This window comes from Enhydra lutris, unplaced genomic scaffold (assembly GCF_002288905.1).
Source record: "Enhydra lutris kenyoni isolate GAN:26980312 unplaced genomic scaffold, ASM228890v2 scaffoldscaffold88, whole genome shotgun sequence".
Taxonomy (NCBI): domain Eukaryota; kingdom Metazoa; phylum Chordata; class Mammalia; order Carnivora; family Mustelidae; genus Enhydra; species Enhydra lutris.
The window spans coordinates 3,941,525-3,959,995 of record NW_019154172.1 but is presented as its reverse complement, the minus strand read 5'-3'; the positions used below and the strand labels follow the sequence as shown (position 1 = coordinate 3,959,995).

The following is an 18,471-nucleotide window of genomic DNA, read 5'->3' as shown; positions in this document are numbered from 1 at the left end:
CATTGCAAATTCCTTTTTTTTTTTTTTTTTTTTTTTAATTTATTTGAGAGGGAAAGTGAGCAAGTGTGTGCACTTGAGAGAGAGCAGGAAGGAGCAGGAACGAGCAGGGGAAGAGGGAGAAGCATACACTCTACTGAGCAGGGAGCCCAACATGGGGTTTGATCCTGGGATCATGACCTGAGCGGAAAGCAGTTGCCCAACCGACCGAGCCACCCAGGTGCCCCCATTGCCGATTCTTATATTGAAATGCCCTCTCTATTTCTACTGCCCAGAAAACATCAGAAAGAGTTTGACATGTTTTTTGAAGTTTGCTGATCCTGTATTATCCTCATCATTGTATTCTCCACTCACCAGATCTCAGTGGGGGAAAGGACCTCAAATCAACTAGATTAATCATCTATCAGATGCATTATTTCCCACTAAGAAGTTAAGCCAAGCCTGTGTCTGAATATCCATGACAGTGGAAGAAACTTCTTCCTAAGCAGTTCATTCCATTCTCAAAAGGCTACCCCTATTCTTTATATTGTTAAGTTATAATCACACACACACACACACACACACCACACACACAGTGTAGAGAATATGAAAGATACCCACACAGAGGGAAGTAAAAGCTATTTTCAGAACTAGCAGGTGGATTGGCCCCAGCATTCACACTGGAATCTACACTTGCCAGCTCCAGGCTTCTAACACATCTGAAACCGTGTATGTAAGACACTTAGCACAATGCCTGGCATATGGTAAGGACTCAAGAAGTCATTGGCTTCCTCTTCTCCATGGTTTCTTTTTTGGTTTTTTTTTTTAAGATTTTATTTATTTTATTATTATCTATCTAACACAGAGAGAGAGATCACAAATAGGCAGAGAGAGAGGGAGAAGCAGGCTCCCTGCTGAGCAGAGAGCTGGACATGGGGTTCCATCCCAGGACACTGAGATCATGACCTGAGCTGAAGGCAGTGGCTTTAACCCGCTGAGCCACCCGGGCACCCCTACTCCATGGTTTCTTAAAAGCAGCAATTCTAAGTTTTCTCTCTCAGTGACATGGATAGATAATTAACCTACCTGATGTAATTTGTCCCAGCAGCTTCAGTTCATTTAAAGCAGGTAGGTGCTATTACAATCTCTTCAGTTCTCTCTTCAATGTCCATTCTCTCTAATTCATTAAGATTAATGAATTTAATTGTTCGATCAAGTGCCAATTAACTGCTAGCCATTATACTGGATATAATATACCAGGATCAATAAGTTGCTGTCTCTGCCTTCAAACCACTCACCATTCTTTACTGAGCAACTGTTATGTGCCCAGAGTGGGCTAGGCTTTAGGGATACAAAGATGAATAAGCCTTATACACACAGCCTAGTGGGAGGAGACAAATACAAGGAAATACTGGGTGGGGGCTCTAGCAGAAAAGTACTATATACAGAGAGGCAAGAGGGAGAAGGGTCAAGAACGAAAGGGATTGCAGAAAAAGTGATAATCTGTCTTGTGAAAGAAGAGGATTTGCCAGGTAGGAGGGGGAAAGGGTCCCAGAAGGAAGCAGAGCCTTGTTCCAGGAAGAAGTGCACATAGGATATAACCAGAAAACAGGGCCTAAGTCCTGCCAGCATTGAGGCTGGACAGCCCACAGGAGCAAGGGCTGGGGTTGGGGGTGAGGGGGTCCTCAATATACTGTGCTTAGTAGTTTATCTTCTAAGCAGTGGGAAGCAAGATGATGAGATCTGTGTTTGAGAAAGATCACTCTGGAAGCACCCTAGAGAATGAACTGGTAGGGGAAGGACTATTTGGAGATGTGCAATAGTATCTCTGGCAGAATTTGAGTAAAGCTAGGACTAGAACAATGGAGGCTGGAGAGCAAGACATCCGAGAAATTTTAAGGAGATAGAATCTGCTGCACTGGGTTGCCATTTTAGTGAGAAGAAAGAGAGGGGAGGGGAAAAGAATGTTTCCTGGGAGTCTGGTCAAGACACTAATTCGAGGTGACACCTACTACAGCAGATAGGTGTATAGAGCTACCAAGGGGTGCTTAAGTATACACGGCCCGTGGCTGGTGGGAGGGAACATGTGAGTTAAGAAATTATCCAGTCTGAATCACTCTCCTAAAGAGAAGAGGGGGGAAAAAGTGGAGGCGAGGGATTAGAGGCTTTCTTCTTTGTCATTTACTAGCATTGCGCCCTTGGCTCATCCCCAAGGCTTCTGCCTAAATTTCCGCGGCCTCTCTCGGACCGGGCCCAACACTCGGGGCGGCGCTGCTGGGCCAGCAGAGGGCGCCAGGCGGACTGCGGCCCAGGATCCGCGTTATGGCCGCCTCGCGGGTGCTGCTGCTCCTGTCCGGGCGCCCCGTGTCGCCGAGCTTCACGCAGAGTGTGTGTCGCCTCCTGGGTGCCGGGCCAGGGCTCGGGCCGTGGCCCACGCACTGCGGCTTTAAGCGAGGACGACTCGTCCTCTCGGACCGGCCATTCCCAGGCGCTTCGACCACACTTCCGCTCCAGGTCGGGAGAAAGGGGAGCGGGGTGGGGGGCAGGAGTGCGGTTGGGGGTGGGGTGTGGAGCTGGCGCCAGAGGCCAGGCTCGGTCAGACTCGACCTCCTCCCCCATCGCGCGGCGTTGCCCGATTTTTGCCCGGCTTCTGAAGCCTTAAACCAAACGGCTACCGACCCCCCACACCCCCGCCAGCGACCCCCTTTCTGCCCTTTTGTGGCACTGGACCAGCAGCAGCTCAGGGCTGGGGGGACTGAGCTGCCCACGAATCGAGGTGTGGATCTGGGTGTGGCCGTCATTCTGCAGTCCAGCGACCAGACTGTCTTGTTAACCCGAAGGACAAGCACCCTCAGCCTTTCTCCCAACCTCTGGGTACCCCCAGGTGAGTGCCCTGAGAACAGAATTCCAAGTTCAGGGAAGAAAGTGGCCCTTCACCAATAGTGCTAGTCCCAGTCTCAGGAAGACAGAGAGGCCGGCCTACAAATATGGTGAGTCCCCTTTTCACAAGAGTTGCAATGGCATCTACACCAACTGGAGGAGAGGGGTAGTATAGTGTGGGGGTGGGCGGTGATGGGGGGGTGGTTCCTGACCAAGACCATCACCACTTACCTATTGGTCCCACTGTTGTTGCAGGTGGGCACGTGGAACTTGATGAAGAGGTAACCAATCAGCTAACCCGACCTTCACTGGAGGCCCGGAAACCAGAGACCTCCCCCGTGGGCTGCCTTGAGTGTGGGCTGAGGGAGGGGCAAACAAAGGACTTGAAGGAGACCTGTGCTCTCATTCCCAGCTGTTGGACGGAGGGCTCCGAGAGCTTTGGGAGGAGAGTGGATTGCAGCTGCCCCAGGACCAGGTCTCTTGGGTTCCTCTGGGGTTATGGGAGGTGAGACAGGAACCTGGAAAAGGTCCCTTCCTTATTTAACCAAGAGCCCTCAACAACTTTGAACCCACCAAAGCCATAGAACAGCCCTACACCTGCCTGGGCCAGAGGAGAAACGATTAACTGTGGGTGGATGGTTTGGAGTCCCCAAACCCACAATCCCCACCTATGTCCCTTCTGCACCATCTCTACCCTCTACTTCTTCAGCTATATTTACAAAGTCTCAAAAAGAATTAGGAAGTTCTCATTTTTGCTGTATTCTCTCCTAGTCTGCCTACCCTCCGAGGCTGAGCTGGGGTCTCCCCAAATACCATCACATCATTCTCTATCTTCTCGTGGTCTCCCAGGAGTCACAGCAGCAGCTGCAGGTAGGGCTGACAGTGCAGGAAGGAAATGGGGGCTTGAGACCCAAGCAGACTAATTCTGTGACGGCGGGGGGGGTCAGTCAGAGATAACCAAGAAATCCAATAGCCTCCCCCCTTGCCCCTGTCCCAAGTCTCTCCCCATTCCATTTGTGGGTAGGCCACAATCAAGAACAGGCCTCCTAAGAGAGGCCACGGCTAAGGGATCTAACTATCTGGCCCAGGCCCGGATCCAACCAAACCCAAATGAGGTGAGCGCCTTTATGTGGCTGGGACCAGATGTAGCAGCTGCAGTGGCCACCATGGAGGATGGTACAGAGACCAGGCATCTCCCCCAGGAGCTACCACCTTCCATCCTGTAAGAGCTTTGGCCTGACCCTCCAGCACACCAATGCATACTCATTGAATAGTCCCACCTCTTTCCCCTCCTCAGGGGGGAGTTTTATGTCCTGGGGGAGATTTAGGGAGTGGGCTGGTCAGCTGATGATGAAGGGGGCACATGATACCAAAGACACTGTCCATCCAACTCCAAGGGTTCCTGCTTCAGCTGGCTAGCACTGACCACCTGGGTTTGAGTCCCACTCCCCCAAAGGGGCAAGTCATTTAACCCTCCTTGAACCTGTTCCTTTCGGTAAATGAGGGGAACTCCCACCCACCCCTCTCCTCCTGTGGCTGGGAGGGTTCCATGGAAGAGGGCTAAGCCACTGACAGGAGCACAGCCCAGACAGGAGCCGTCATTATGCAGTATAGTAGAACTAAAGGAGGATGGAGGAGCTCGACGCCTGGCCTTGCCCGTGTCCACGCTGCTGCGGACAACCCCAACCACAGCTGAAGGAAAAGAGAGGGTCAGCTCTGGGACGAAGTTTGCCCTCAGGCTCTGGCTGCAACATCTGGGCAGGTAAGGGTAAAGGACTTGAGGGCTCTGTGACATTGGGCTGAATGCTCTATGAGGGAGAGGAAGAAAGAACAAATGCTCCCGGAACTCCTCAGTGGGACACCCCTCCCATGTGAAAGTAGGCCCAGGGTCTGCAAGGAAGAATAGAACATGGGCCCCCTCCCCGTAAACCAGGGCTCTGGAAATGGAAGTGCATAATCCCCCTGGCCCCAGCCCACCTCCAAGACACTCACAGACATTCACAACCTTTATTATGGGTAAGAACTTTGCTACAACTTTGAGAATAAAAAGTAAAATTACAACATAGGCCCTAGGCCCTGGAGGAGCCTGAAAAAGGAGAATGGGGAGAGCATGAGGTCTTCCCACCTCCCAGAAAAGGTGCAGAATGAGCCAGACCTAACCATGGGGCCATGGGCCTTTTGAAGCTCATGGCCCAAGCTGGTCAGCATATGAAACATTGTGAACTTAAATATATAAATAGAGAGAGACCCAGGCAACAGGCCAGGCCCTGCTCCCAAATCCCTGGGGATCAGAGCTAAGGCCTTATGTCCTCCTCAGTCATACTGGGAAGTAGGAAGCAGGGGAAATCATCTTTGGAGTATTTTGGTTTTTCTTGTTTATGTACAAAAAAATCTACAACCCAAAATAGAGTTCTCTGTCCCTATGTCTGCCTGTCTCAGCTTCTCTACCTCTGTCTGACCAAAGAGAACGGAATGGACATGAAGAGACAATGGATGTGGGGAAGGAACAGAACCATAGGTTTGGGGAAGAGAGGGCATCTAGGGGACAAGAGAAAGACCCTTTCCCCATGAGGCTCCAGCCAATTTGGCCCCTCCCCCAACTCACACCCCAACCCATGTGCCTCCCACTGCCCAGGTTAACATACCCAAAGGAATGTGCCAGCCATCTAAAGAACATTTCCAAAAATAGAACCCAAATGTCCTTAAAAAGAGGTTAAATATTAACCCTTTGGGTGCTGGCCTTGTTAGGCAGAGAGAAGGCCAAAATCAGGTATCCATGAAGGTCTTTCTGACCTTGGGCCAAAGCCCCCTGAGGGGTCAGAGTAGCCAGGAGTCTGGACTCCACAGAGTACTTGCTCAGTGTTGGGAGGCAATGAAGTTTCCATCGTCCAGGGGACTCAGTCCAGGGAAATGATGTCTGACCGGCAGCCAGTCAAAGAGGGACCTGAGGATAGGGGTCCTCCAGGCCCCTCCCTCAAGCCCCCCCCAGGGGCCACAATGCTACTGACACGGCCAGGAGGGGGTGCTGGAGTGGTGCTGCGGTGAGAGCTCCCCAATGTGGGGGCCAGTGGGCCCAGGAAGTGGGAAGGGGTCCCTCGGTACTGGAAGAAGTGGCCAAGGGCATCCTGTTCATCTAGCGAGGTGATGACGGAGGGACCATAATGCTGGGAGGAATCAAGGGCACAGTTTAAGATTTTCTCCTGACTTCACCCACCTCCCAGTCTCTCATCTCAGAAATATCCTGGGATAAATCAAACCCCTTGGATCCCCAAATAGCCTCTGAGAAGCAGGGGAGACTCTCTTTCCCCCACTTCCCCACCCCACCCATGCCCTGCCCCTACTCCCTGCCTTGAGACAGCCCCTCCAGCTTGCTAGGTTTTTGGCCTTGTGGGCGTCTGAAATGCATGGAATGTCCCTCTGGGGCAGGCACAGTGCTCAAGTGCACATGACTCTGTGTGTGGGGGGGGGGGGGGCAGGGGGGTGGGGACAGTGAGAGGGTGGTTGGAGGGAGAGCAGTCAGGGGCAGAATTTTAAAAACTCAAGACAGAACAGTAACAGGAAATCAAAGAAGACATGGGTGAGAATCTGAAGAACCACAGGTAGGGTCTAGTAGGGAAATAAACTGCCCACCCCCTGTCCCCCAGCCCCTGCCTTTCCTCACAGAGAAGCAGATTTAGGTCTCAAGGGAAAATGGGGGGGGGGCAGGGTATCAGTGCCTAGAAAGGAATCTTCAGAGATCTGATAGCTTCATGGGAGAAGAGACCACTTACCTGACTTTCAGTCTGGAGGAAAGAAAACAAATCTAAACCTGGTAAGAAAAGAAAAATCAGAATCAATCTCCTGTCTGACCCCTCATGGCCAAAAAAACCTGCAAAGAAGTCCCTTGGATTATAGCCTTTGCAAGAGAGCCAGAAGTCTTTGAAAAGGAACAGGGGTTCTGATCTCATTTGGGGGCAGTTGTGGCAAGGAACAGCCCACCTTGTGATCAGTGTCCTACCTTGGATATCAGCCCCCAGTGGGAAAGCAGGTGGGTACTCATGTAGTGGGAGACTGGATAGGAAATCCCCGCCCAGTGTGCCCATAGCAGGGCTCCGTAGCACCGAAGATGGCTGGTGACCAGATGTCAGGACTCTGTGAGGAGAGAGGAAGAGCTGGGGCAGCAGCGAACCAGATGCCCTTACCCAGCTCAGCCTCCTGAGTACCCTCTCTGCCCCAGGGTTTGTCCAGTGATCAGAAGGCATTCCTGACTTCTTCCTCTGCCCCTCTACAGTGGACTCAGCCTATTTCCTCATACCCTTTGCTTCCAGGAAGCGCTGGGATGGCAGCTGAGGTGACAGGACAGTGCTTTTTGGTCGGGGGCAGGTCCTCCTCATCTGACGAACTCTCTATTGTCAAGTCAATAACTTCAACCTTCTTCTTATTCTCTGATGGATTGCCCTCTTGGACTGGGCTGTACTGGAGGCCTGCGGGTGGTTAAGAGGACTGTGTCTCAGAGACGAAGCCATCCAAGATATAGTTCAGCTGGGGGACAGGGGGTCACTCACCATCCAGCCCATACCCTGGCGGGGGGCAAACCTCAGATGCCTCCTTCTTGGGTTTCATTGGGCACCAGGATCCATCTTCCATGAACTGGATCTCATCACAATCCGAACAGGAATTAAGTATCTCCATGAATAAGCTGGGGGAAGGGGAGAGATGGGAATTCATGGGGCTGGGAGATGGCTGGGAACAGTAGCTGGGGAGTTCTGGGACTCACCTTCCTGAACCTCAGGAACTGAGGTTTCCTTGTCTGTAAAATAGGGACATTATTCACTCTACCAACTCTTGAGTTGTCAAAATCAAATAAAGTAAGGTAATATAAAAGAGATTTGCCAACTTTAAATGCTAAATTTTCCAAACATTCTAAGCACACGTTTCATGTAGTACTTGCAAACAAGACAAAAGGAGCAAAGATACCAAACTCTATAAACCGTCTCAAAGAGGGCACTGGGAACGAGGATCATAATTTAGGCTCTGGACGGGGGTTGGGATTAGCTAGGTTAGTACATCCAGGCCCTCAGAAGAACTTTTTTGCCATTGTCAATGAGAGGTCAGGTAGTTGTTCTAGGAAATATATTGTATCAGTTCAATGCACTGACTCTGCCACTTAGTAACAATGAGAACTTTGAGCAAGATAATCTCTCTAGGCCTCAGCTTCCTCATCTGTAATGACCATACCCATCTCACAAGGTTAATTATGAGGATTCAATGCGATGAGGCATGCAAAGTTCGCAGCATGATGCCTAATGCTTTAAATACTCAATGTTGGAAATATATACAGTTGACCATGAACAACATGGGGGTTAAGAGCACTGACCCCACACAATCAAAAATCCATGGATGGGGTGCCTAGGGGGTGCAGGCAGTTGAGCATCCTACTTTTGGTTTCTGCTCGGGTTGTGATCTCAGGGTCATGAGATCAAGCCCCATGTCAGGCTCCACTTTGGGCATAGAGCCTGCTTAATATTCTCTCTCGCCTGCCCCATAAGCACATGCTCTCTCTCTCTCTCTCTCTCACAAGTAAATAAATAAATCTTTTTTTTTTTTTAAGTCTTTACTATTTAAAAAAAAAAAAAATTCATGGATAACTTTTGACTCCCCCCAAAACTTAAATAACAACAGCCTACGGTTGACCAAAAGCCTTACCAATATCATCAACAATCAATTAACACACATTTTGTATGTTATATGTATCATATACTGCATTCTTATAATACAGTAAGCTAGACAAAAGAAAAATATTAAGAAAATCATAAAGAGGAAATACATTTATATGTACTGTGCTGTATTGAAAAAAAAATCTGTGTAAAGTGGACCTACACTGTTCAAGGGTCAACTGTATATTATAAAGGTAAAAAATTATACCTATACATATAAAGGGATTGATAGGTGAAGAACTGGGGTTCATGGGAGGGGAAGGAAGGTCTCACTATATATAGGTGGGCAGGGGTTGCTAGTGGAGGTCCTAGGTAAGAGGAAGCAGAGTGGCCCTACCCATCAATGATAAGAGATTCATAAGGAGCCTTCTTGTCACAAACAGGACATGTCCATGTTGGCTTCTTCTCATTCATCTGTAGATAAAGGGCAGCATCGAAGCTCTGCAGGTGGGCGCAGGTGAGGGCCCGACAAGGGACTGTCAGGCGCATCTTCCCTAGCTGAGAAGAGAGGAGTTCTCTGGTCAGAGTCCCCACAACCCAGGAAGCCTTACTCTGGTCGCCCTAGGAGCCCTCATCTGGGTCCAGAGTTTAACCCAGCTCCCCCTCCCCCTTCTCATCTCCCTTGTACCCACCGGGCACATGAGTGACACCCGGAGACTCGTAGTGGCCACCTCACTGTCCGGGTCAGCGGTCAATTTCTCCTTGACTGAAACAAGAATGAGGCCAGAGCCATGGGGTCAGCAAAGCTGGAGATGAAGCCCAGGAAGCGATGAGGCCAGAAGCAGACGACTCTGGCTGAGAGGCAGCCACGCAGAGTGCCTTTGGGGGCCGGGGGGATGTCACATGAAGACTGGCTGTGAGGGAGAGTTCCCCGTCCCTGAAGATGCTTAAACACAGCTGTGGGACACTGGGACAGAGATGACTTAAAGCGAACTGAAGCATCACAAGAGGGTTAGATCAGAGGATCCTTTTTCTTCATTTTTTATTTTTTATTTTTTTAAAGATTTTTATTTATTTGACAGGGAGAGACATAGTGAGAGAGGGAACAGAAGCAGGGGCAGTGGGAGAGGGAGAAGCAGGCTTCCCATGAAGCAGGGAGCCCGATGTGGGGCTCTATCCCAGGACACTGGGATCATGACCTGAGTCAAAGACAGATGCTTAATGACTGAGCCACCCAGGCACCCAGATCAGAGGATCCCTAAGACTCTTGCCAGTCTAGGGGCACCTGGGAGGCTCAGTGGCTCAGCGGGGAATTTGCTTCTCTCTCTGCCCCTCACCCCACTCGTGCTCTCTCATTCTCAAATAAATAAATAAAATCTTTTTTAAAACAAGCCTCCAGTCTAAAGAAGCTGGAAGCAGGGTCTATGAGGTGCAAAGCAGATGTATAATTGAGAACTCAAGGGTGTCCCTCAGTGCCTGAGATTGGGCTGACTTCTCAACAACAAAGACTGGTAAGGGGCTAGGAGTAGGGTTGGGGTTTGTGTGTGACGTGAGGTGTACTGTCACAAGAGGGGGATGGGTCTGACCATAAAGGCTGGAGGACCAGGAAGACTCGGATCCAGATCAGGGGGGAAAGAGGGGCAGGGTGTTACTCACTCAGTGCCCGAGAGTGGTCTGGGTTCCGGATACCCTTTGCTCTGAGTTTCTGTAGAAGGGTCCCCGCAGTCAGCTGCCTCACCAGGTACACAGACAAGGAGTAGTTCTACATGGAGGGAGGGGGAGGCAATTAGCCTCTGCTCTGTACATCACCACTGCCTTCCCGACCCTCTGTCCCAGGAGGACCACAGACAGCGGGTTAGGGCAGGAAGACCCACAAAGAAGAAGATGTCTTCCCCAACTCCGACACTGGATGCTGTCCCCCTCACACCCTGCAGGCTTCTCTAGGTTCCCTGACCCAGCCCTGCTCACCCGTCCAAACTCAGATGACCAGTTGACCACGATGGTGTTGGGAACAGTGGCAGAGAGACGAGCCAGAGGTGTGATGTTGATGGGGCGGCTAGGCCTCTTGGGCTCAGCCCCATTCTTGGTAGGGGGAAGGTAACCCTGGGGAAGGCAGACATGGGTCAAGACATTTTTATCTCAAGTTACTTCCTAGAGGGAAGACCAGCTTGCTCAGTGACCAAGGACATGGGGGCCCATTCAGTGACTCGCAAAACTACAGCACTATCGAGGGTTGTGTGGGGGGTTCGTTCCTGGGGACAAAGGAGAGCTTATTCATTGACCAGGGAAACAGAAACCTACTTCCTGAGTTCCTGAGGAGGAAGAACAGGGATGCCCCACTTCTTCCAACTCTTAGCTCTGAGGTCATCACTTCAGAGAAGTCTTCCCTCAACCTCTGGGTTCAACTAATGTGCCTCTTTGGGTTCTGACAGAACCCTTTGTGCATCAGCCCTATCTCAGTATTCTTTAGATTGTGTTAATCCCTTAGTGAACGGACAATCTACGACATACCCATGCACCGTGCTAGGCATGGCTCCTTCGTAATAGGTTTGCACTGAACATTTAAGAACTGAAAGAGGGAAGGGGTCGGGCCAGAAGAAGGGAAGAGCATTTACCGGCAGGGGGCACAGTTTCCCATTGACCTTGACAAAGAGGTTGGGGGGAAAATAATCCTCCTGGGGACAGCTGGTCTCACAGAGACAGAACCTGGTAAGAGAGGAGAAAGGATGAGAGGGTGGGAGAGGTGGTTTCTTCTTTCTGGCGGAAAGGCAGGGAATCTCTGACGGTCCATCAGAGATGTCTGCACCTGCAGCCCTTAGTACCCAATGAGTCCCAGGGTTGGGGTGGACATGGCAGAGCAGTGCTGTCTCCTAGCCGTGTCCAGCACACCCTGATGGCATTCCCTCCACCAGCCCCCACGCCCCGCCCCACAGAGCCCAGCAGGGAAGGGAGGAGGATCAACTCACCTTAGCTGCACTTGTATAGTATAGTCACATTTGGCTCCTGGGAGAACCTCTCTGTGACAGGGAAGGAGAGGGAGACATGTCAGGATATGGCCCCCAGAGGGCAGGGCTGAGAAGAGACGCACAAGAGAATGAGACAAAGCAGGTGCAGGAAGATGGGGACAGGCAGGAGAGCAAGACAGAAGAGAAGAGAGTCGGAGAGCAGAGTCCAGGGTTCACCACCCTGGGATGAGGTAGGAGGGCTGGGAGATAGGTACCTGGACGTGAGAATCTGCTGCACCTGTTGGGGCGTGAGGGCAAAGGTAAAGTGTGCCTCTTCGAACCGCTGGCTAGAAGTGGACGCTGAGAACACAAAGGGGCAGTTATTCCTGAACCTGTGACAGGCAGCCACAGATGCTGCCCCCAACCCAGGCAGGTGATCCCACAGGACTAAAGTCTAAGAAAGGCTTGGGCGAGAGGTATGGATGCAGGAAACCTGAGGAAGACAGAGCCATACCGAGGGTGGTGGGCCGGATGAGCTCCGCATAGACTTCATAGAAGGGCAACGGTTTCATGGTGACATCAGGGTGCACAGGCTGGGGCAGAGGGGGGTGCATGTCCACTTCACGCTTGGGGCCCAGCAGGGTGCCAGGGGCCAAGAGGGCCGGGGGAATGGGAGCTAGAGGACCTGGGGAGCCAACTGGAGGGGTTCCAGGGGGCAGAGAGAGAAGGGAGAGATCAGAGGGCCCCAGAGTCTTCCGGGGAAAGCGTCGGCGGTAAAGCTCTTTGATCTTCATCTGGACACTGGGGGCACAGCTGGACTTGAGGAGGTGCAGGGCCTTGGCCAGGAGCTCGTGCTTCCGTCCACTCTTGTTACGGCCAGCAAAGCCGAGCAGCACCTGAAGCTCAGACACCCGGAAGCTCATCACCATATGCTGTGGAGAACAGAGACACTCAAGAATACTGCCAAGGAGGCTGGGGCTGAGCAACCAAGTAGGCAGTGTCCCTTCCCCACACCCCTCCCCAGGCGCACTCATCAGAAAGACACTCTGCAGCCAATGGATTACTGCCACACAGTCCATCTAGCCAAAGGGACATCTCAGTCCCATTTCAGGAACCCTCAGGTCAACCTTACCACTAGCCCCCCAGAGCTTGAGGAACTCTATCTCCCCACGCCTGTAGGTCAGCCAGGCGGAGCAGGGTGCAGACAGCAAGCCAGCCGTAGGCACACCGATGGGTGCTCTACTGCCTACCTCCATCCCTGCCTTGAGCCTGGATGCTCCTTTAAGCTGCTTATCTCCTCTCCTGTTCTTTCTCAGACTCTCACACCCATCCCAGCCTCTTGGGAAGAGCATAGGAGACAGGGAGAAGGAGGGGGAGAAGAGGATTCAGGCCAGAGAGCCCCACAGCACACCCCTCCCAACACTTCAAGCTACCTCAGCTATTTTCCCCAAGCCTCTGAAGCATTTGTGGCCAGGGTTTTCAGGTCAGGGTTCAATACTTGTAACTCCCCCCAAATCCTTTCTAAGCATCATTTACATGAATACCCCTCCCTCGGTCCTATTTTTCTGGGAGGCAAAGGACCAAAACTTGCGGCAAAGAGGTTAACAGTAAATTACCGAGTCCAGGCCACCCTCTTGTTTATCTGTTTACTCCATCTACCAGGAACTAATATCCTGTTTCTCTCCTACATAGAGAAAATAAATGATCCTCCCCCTCCACAGCGGTGGAAGAGGTGAGGGCAAAGCTCTAAGCAGATGGGTGGATGAGGAGAAAGCGTGGGGCCTCTGAGCCAGGGTGCAGAACTGCAAGTTCTCCTAAAGGCAGCTGGGCCCAGTGACTAGACCTCAAGCCCACCAAGGACTATGGATCCATTTCAAAAAAAAACAGAACAAAGCCAGGAGGCAGGGGGATGAACCCAGCGGTTCAAGGTTCTGTGAGATGTCCACAGATATGGTTACCCTCAAGACTGTGTGGCAGTAGGAGGGCACCAAAAACTCTCTCCTGAAAGGACACCCTTCTGTGAATCTCTGGGAGACCCTGTCATGGGCAGGCCTTGCTAGCCCTCCACAATTCGCCCCGTCAAAGGAGGTTTTATGGCTTTGGGCCCCTTTTGAAGAACGTGATGAAAAACTTGGTTCTTCCATCTTTCTCCCACCCTTATTTCCTCTGTCCTGTTTTTATTTCTCCATTAGCTTTGTCAAGAACCTCCCCCTTTCTATCCCATAGTTTCGCACTCCTCGGTCTCTGCCCAAAGACACCGATTCACTAAGGCAGCACCTTCCTCAGAGCCTCCAGGATGCTTCTGCCCCACCCCTCGATCTAGCCGCCCGCACAGCCCCGCCCCCTAGATCTCAGCCGCCTACTGGTACTTCCCAAGGCTCCGATCCCAACAGCAGCCCCAAAGCTTCCATCCTCTCAGCTGCATCTCCCCAGGAGCCTCCCATACAGCTGCCCCCCAGTCCCATCCCCACATCCGCCCCCTACTGTGGCATCTCTTGGCCTCGATCAACTCGCCCCCTATGCCTCTACAGCGGCTTTTAACCCTGGCCCTCCTCCTCCATCTGCCCCAACTACCAAATCCGACTTCTACCCCCGCGTCCCCGCCCCCTGCGCCTCGGCCCCCAACAGCTGCAATTCCCCTCGGCCCCACCCCTACATCTGCCCCGCGGCCCCGCCCCCGGAGACCCGCCGCAGCCCGGTCCTCGCCCACAGCCACTTCGCTCCCACCCACAGCAGCTAGTCTCCGCCACGTCTCCAGCCCCCACCCGAGCCCTCAGCACCCAGTCTCGGTCGCTTTCCTGACTCGGCGTACCGCCGGGCTCAGTCCAGATGGGGATGGGGGAGGGGGCCGGTACCTTTAATTCGCCCAGCTCCGCCATCTTGAGACATCGCAGGCGCCCGAGCCCGAGCCCGAGCTCAGGCCCAGGGACCGGCGCACAACTCTCCACCCCAGCGCCGGCCGCAAATGCCGCCTGCTCCGCCCCGTCCGGCCCCCTACACCTCCACTTCCCGGCCCCGCCCGCCCGGCTCCGGACAGGCCCCAGCCTCAGCCCCTCCCTCCACCGCCGGACCCAACCCCTGCACGTCTTTGGCCCCGGTACAAGACCCGAGGGAGCGTAGCCCGAAAGATCGCGGGGTTCCCGGGGGTAACGAAGAGGAGGCGGACCCGAAGTGCCTGGGGGAGGGGGCTTTGCCACGCCAGAGCTGGGAGGAGATGAGCTTTTAGGGAGCCAGATACTTGAAATATGGAGGGAAAGTATCGAGAACTGCTAAATTTTAAGAGACATGGGGGAGGGGTGGCGGAGTTGGAGCGAATACCGTCATCTCTTCTACAAGTTTAACCAGCTAAAGTCAAGAGTTCTACCAACTCGGGAAATACGTGAGATCTGAATCATTTCAGAGAAGCTCTGGAGTTGTGAATAGTTCATTTCTAGACGGCTGTTCTCAATCCTATGCTCCCCCCCCCAGCCCCCACCCCCACCAACCAGCTACGGTGTTGCTCGTGGTCCCGCGGTAGGACTCAAACTCGGCAGCAAAAAAGTTTGGTGCGATGAACGGGACTTACCAGCACAGTTGCAGGGAGCGGGGAGGGAGCTCGGGAGGCTCGGAGGGTGGACTGGGGAGGTGGGGGGAGGGGGCCCAGCGCCGCTCCCGCTGTCTACTAGGCTGGAGGTCGGCCCCGCAGCTGGACGCTGCGGCCGCAGCTCCGCCTGGACGGGAGCTCCGCCCGGCCCAGCGCTGGGGCTGGGGCCGCCCCCTCCGGGGTGAGCCCGCCAGGACCTCGGCGACTGAGGGAGGGGGCGGAGTCTGAGGCGGGAGAGGGAGGGATTCGGAGCCGCGCACGGAGAGATTAACTCCTCGAGTGAGCGGGTCAGGAGGGAGGACGTTCTTGGATCTCGTCTTTCTCGCTCTTGCTCCGACCCCTTGTGCTAGTGTACCCGCCTGGGGTGGAGTCCTGCTGCAAATGTGGCCGGATGGACGGGGATCTGCCCGCGGAAAGAGGTTCCTACTTGAAATGAGGCTCTTCTGCTTGGGAGAAAGCCTGGGCTGCGAGAATCCAAAGTGTACCTAAGCACCAACTCTACCTGTGGTCCCCCATCCTCCTACACCAAATAGAACGTCACCAGAGACCCCACGCCTTTGGTGTAGCTGAAGGTGAACAGAGGGGGAGGTTTTCTTACCCTCAAAATTCATCTTTCTGCTCCTCTCTGAACTGCCTGCTCTTCTTCCAAAGCCTTTGACCTTCCAGAGACCCCTTTCTCAACCAAGCTCATCACTCACATGCAGGTACCATGAAAGCACCAATTTTAGGGCCGTTTACCCAACCTACCTAATGGAAAAACTCATAGCATTTTATAGTTAGTGGCTGGGACCAAAGCAATAATGTCATTTGTTCAACAAACATTAGAATGTTATTCAGAGATCGTTAGGTGCTGAGGACATAAAAAGCCTTGCAGGAGCTCTCTATCTAGCAGCGGCAACAAGACAGTTAAACCTATAATTGTCATAAAATAATCATAAATAATATTAATAACCCTCTCATTTAGCTTAAACCTTCAGTATAATCCTTCCCATGAGACCCCCTTCCAAGCTGCAAGAATGAAGGTACCAGCCCGGCAATACCCCCAGGTACCTGCTGAATTGGACCATGCCTAGCTACTCTGTGGGTTGTATCCCTGGGGAAGATCTGCACCTTCCCCTACACTCAGGTTCTTTCCCTGATGCTTTGCTTCCAGCAATGGTGGGACTTAAAGCTAAATTCAAGCTCAAGTATTCGGTTCTAAATCCCAATTGTCTTCATCAGGCCCCGAGCTTTTGTTCTGTTCAGCCCTCCAGGTCCAAAGTTACTATGGATTAGTTTTTATCTTCTAGAATTTTCAGTGATTGGAGAGGAAGAGGATAGAGAGGATTTAAAAAAAGGGGAGGGTATTCTCTGGGAGTGATAGACATGTTCATTACCATGATTGTGTGATAGTTTTATGGGTATACACGTGTCAAAACTTATCAAAGTACTTGCAGTTTATTGAATATCAATTATCATAACTCATTAAAGCTGTAAAAATGTAAAAGAAAGTCAACCTCACCTTGAATCTTAGTGGTTTCATAAAGGAGGGATAAAGAAGGGATCTCCTTTAATAGTTAATTTGAGGTTATAAGTTCCAGCATCCCTACAGGATAACAAAAAAGTAGGAAACAGGGTGCCTGAATTTGATCCTGTATCCCAGCTCAGCAAGGACAAGAATTTTTTCTGTGATGCTCTCTCTCTATCCCCAGTGCCTGGCCCATAGTAGACTCGTTCAATGTCAGTTAAATTAATTGTTATCTGACAAAGGAGGGAAACTACAAATCAGGACCATGTTCTGATTGGAGGCATTCAAAGATACAGTCTGACCCCATCGTGGCAACCACGCTTCACCTACACTCACCCATATACTCTTACATCTGAAGCCTGAGGAACAAGGAAGAGAAAAAGGAGTAGGAAGTACCTACCTAAGTCCTATTAGACAAGACAGCCTAGCAGGAATGGGGAGAACAGTAGGACTAGAGTTACTTTAGGAAACAAAGATTTGTTTATGAAATCAAGGAAAATTTCAGGGCTTGGGGTTGTTGGGGTAAGAGTTTATGGGGTTATACAGTGGGAGACTGTTTGGAAAGACCAGGGGCTGGGAACATTCCATCCTGTGTTAATATTCACACCACTGACCATTCCCATAGCTCAGCCATCCTGGGATCAGTTTCCACTACCAAAGCTGCCTCCTAACTCACACTGAAACTTAGCCAAACACTCTCCCCCTGTGTGGACTCCTCTCTTTCGCTCTCTCTCAGCAGTTTTTTCATTCTTCCCACCCCGCACTCTATAAATAATGATTGTAATAGTCCTTTAAAAAAAAAAAAAGATTTCATTTATTTACTTGACAGACAGAGATCACAAGTAGGCAGAGAGGCAGGCAGAGAGAGAGGAGGAAGCAGGCTCCCTGCTGAGCAGAGAGCCCAACTGGGATCATGACCTGAGCAGAAAGCAGAGGCTTTAACCCACTGAGCCACCCAGGCACCCCTGTAATAGTCCTTTTATATTATTTGGTAACTCAAAGAGCAAGAAGGAAAAGAGAGGATCTGTTCCCCTTCATGGGGAACTTGGATCTTTTGATGCCCTTCCTCCCGCAGCTGTACCCTCTCTTTCCCCCATCAACCTCTCCTGTCTCCATTCTTCCTGCTTTAAAGCAGTCCTGTGCCCATCCATACAAATCCCAAAGCTGATCCTCATCTTCTCTAGGACGCAATCTACACAGCTGCTCTCTTCTGGGCCAAACCCCCCACAGCCCTAGGGTGGTCCCTGTCTTCCGCAGCAGGCCCTCCCCACTCTCCTTCCAACCCAGTGTGGCTCTCTACAGCCAAACCGAGTCCTCCTACCCAGCAAAACCCAGTAGGGGGCAGGCTGGGAGAAGGACCAGGGAGGAATCCAAACCGCAGTTCCAGATTGGGGAGGAATTTGCTGCCTCTCTCTCACCTAGCAGTCTGGTGGGTGGAGGGACAGGAAGGGGAGGAGACCCATGGGAAATGGGCAAGAGAGATACATTTTTTTCAGTCTAACAGAACTGGAGGGAAGACGCCAGCTCTGAGTATCCCTTCCTCCCTTTCCCAGGAATCCGACTTTTCACCTCACTTTGTACCTGGGCAAAGAACACAGACCACGTGAGCCCTTGTGCCTCAGATCTAGATGCAGGGTATGACACAGGATCAAATATTTTAGATTGTACAGCTTGAAGGAAATCCAGATCTCTCAATTTCTCTTTCTTAGAAAAGATAGTGGATGCAGGAATCGCAAGACGGAGAAAAAAGATTAGAGACAGATTTGAGAAAGAGAAAGAGTGTCCATCTCCATTTTCAGAGAGCTGTTTCTCAGTCGAGGGTCTTGGCCCATTAGTGGGTGTATTGTGTATTTTTTTGCTGAAGTGTAACAGCAGAGACAATCATAGAGTGAAAAGAGTAAGGGTAATTACTATTTCAGATATACGCACTATGATACAAAGCGT

General features: G+C 51.7%; 2 protein-coding genes across 6 annotated transcripts; one reads left to right on the top strand and one right to left on the bottom strand.

The window, feature by feature from the left end:
- The first annotated feature begins 2,298 nt into the window (after positions 1–2,298).
- LOC111162015 (nudix hydrolase 17) lies at positions 2,299–7,303 on the top strand. Of its 3 annotated transcripts, XM_022526166.1 has the most exons (8): positions 2,299–2,490; positions 2,674–2,860; positions 3,112–3,137; positions 3,269–3,361; positions 3,628–3,726; positions 3,945–4,078; positions 4,466–4,618; positions 7,164–7,303. In XM_022526166.1, the coding sequence occupies exons 1-8, from the start codon at positions 2,299–2,301 to the stop codon at positions 7,183–7,185; spliced, it is 906 nt and encodes a 301-aa protein (XP_022381874.1). In that variant the 3' UTR covers positions 7,186–7,303. The 3 variants fall into 3 exon arrangements, with proteins under 3 accessions (XP_022381874.1, XP_022381876.1, XP_022381873.1); XM_022526168.1 differs by lacking the exon at positions 7,164–7,303 and having other exon boundaries at positions 4,466–4,780; XM_022526165.1 differs by lacking the exon at positions 7,164–7,303 and having other exon boundaries at positions 2,299–2,860; positions 4,466–4,780.
- On the bottom strand, positions 4,850–15,057 carry LOC111162013 (protein inhibitor of activated STAT 3). 3 transcript variants are annotated; one of them, XM_022526163.1, is made up of 14 exons: positions 15,003–15,057; positions 11,952–12,369; positions 11,713–11,797; positions 11,459–11,509; positions 11,108–11,198; positions 10,461–10,595; positions 10,149–10,254; positions 9,185–9,258; positions 8,890–9,050; positions 7,401–7,534; positions 7,151–7,319; positions 6,854–6,987; positions 6,627–6,664; positions 4,850–6,020 (listed from the first exon to the last, which is right to left on the bottom strand). In XM_022526163.1, the coding sequence occupies exons 2-14, from the start codon at positions 12,364–12,366 to the stop codon at positions 5,754–5,756; spliced, it is 1,860 nt and encodes a 619-aa protein (XP_022381871.1). In that variant the 5' UTR covers positions 12,367–12,369; positions 15,003–15,057; the 3' UTR covers positions 4,850–5,753. The 3 variants fall into 3 exon arrangements, with proteins under 3 accessions (XP_022381871.1, XP_022381870.1, XP_022381872.1); XM_022526162.1 differs by lacking the exon at positions 15,003–15,057 and adding an exon at positions 14,293–14,401; XM_022526164.1 differs by lacking the exon at positions 15,003–15,057 and adding an exon at positions 13,054–13,072.
- Positions 15,058–18,471: the final 3,414 nt, after the last annotated feature.

What these genes read in the sequence shown, in the direction of transcription:
- LOC111162015 (XM_022526165.1), top strand. Translation starts at nt 2,299, where the DNA reads ATGGCCGCCTCGCGGGTGCTGCTGCTCCTGTCCGGGCGCCCCGTGTCG. An exon ending in CAACCTCTGGGTACCCCCAG is followed by an intron (nt 2,861 to 3,111) that starts GTGAGTGCCCTG and finishes CTGTTGTTGCAG; the next exon opens with GTGGGCACGTGGAACTTGAT. An exon ending in ACGTGGAACTTGATGAAGAG is followed by an intron (nt 3,138 to 3,268) that starts GTAACCAATCAG and finishes TCTCATTCCCAG; the next exon opens with CTGTTGGACGGAGGGCTCCG.
- LOC111162013 (XM_022526162.1), bottom strand. Translation starts at nt 14,316, where the DNA reads ATGGCGGAGCTGGGCGAATTAAAG. An exon ending in CGGAGCTGGGCGAATTAAAG is followed by an intron (nt 12,370 to 14,292) that starts GTACCGGCCCCC and finishes TGTTCTCCACAG; the next exon opens with CATATGGTGATGAGCTTCCG. An exon ending in GGTCATCTGAGTTTGGACGG is followed by an intron (nt 10,255 to 10,460) that starts GTGAGCAGGGCT and finishes CCCTCCATGTAG; the next exon opens with AACTACTCCTTGTCTGTGTA.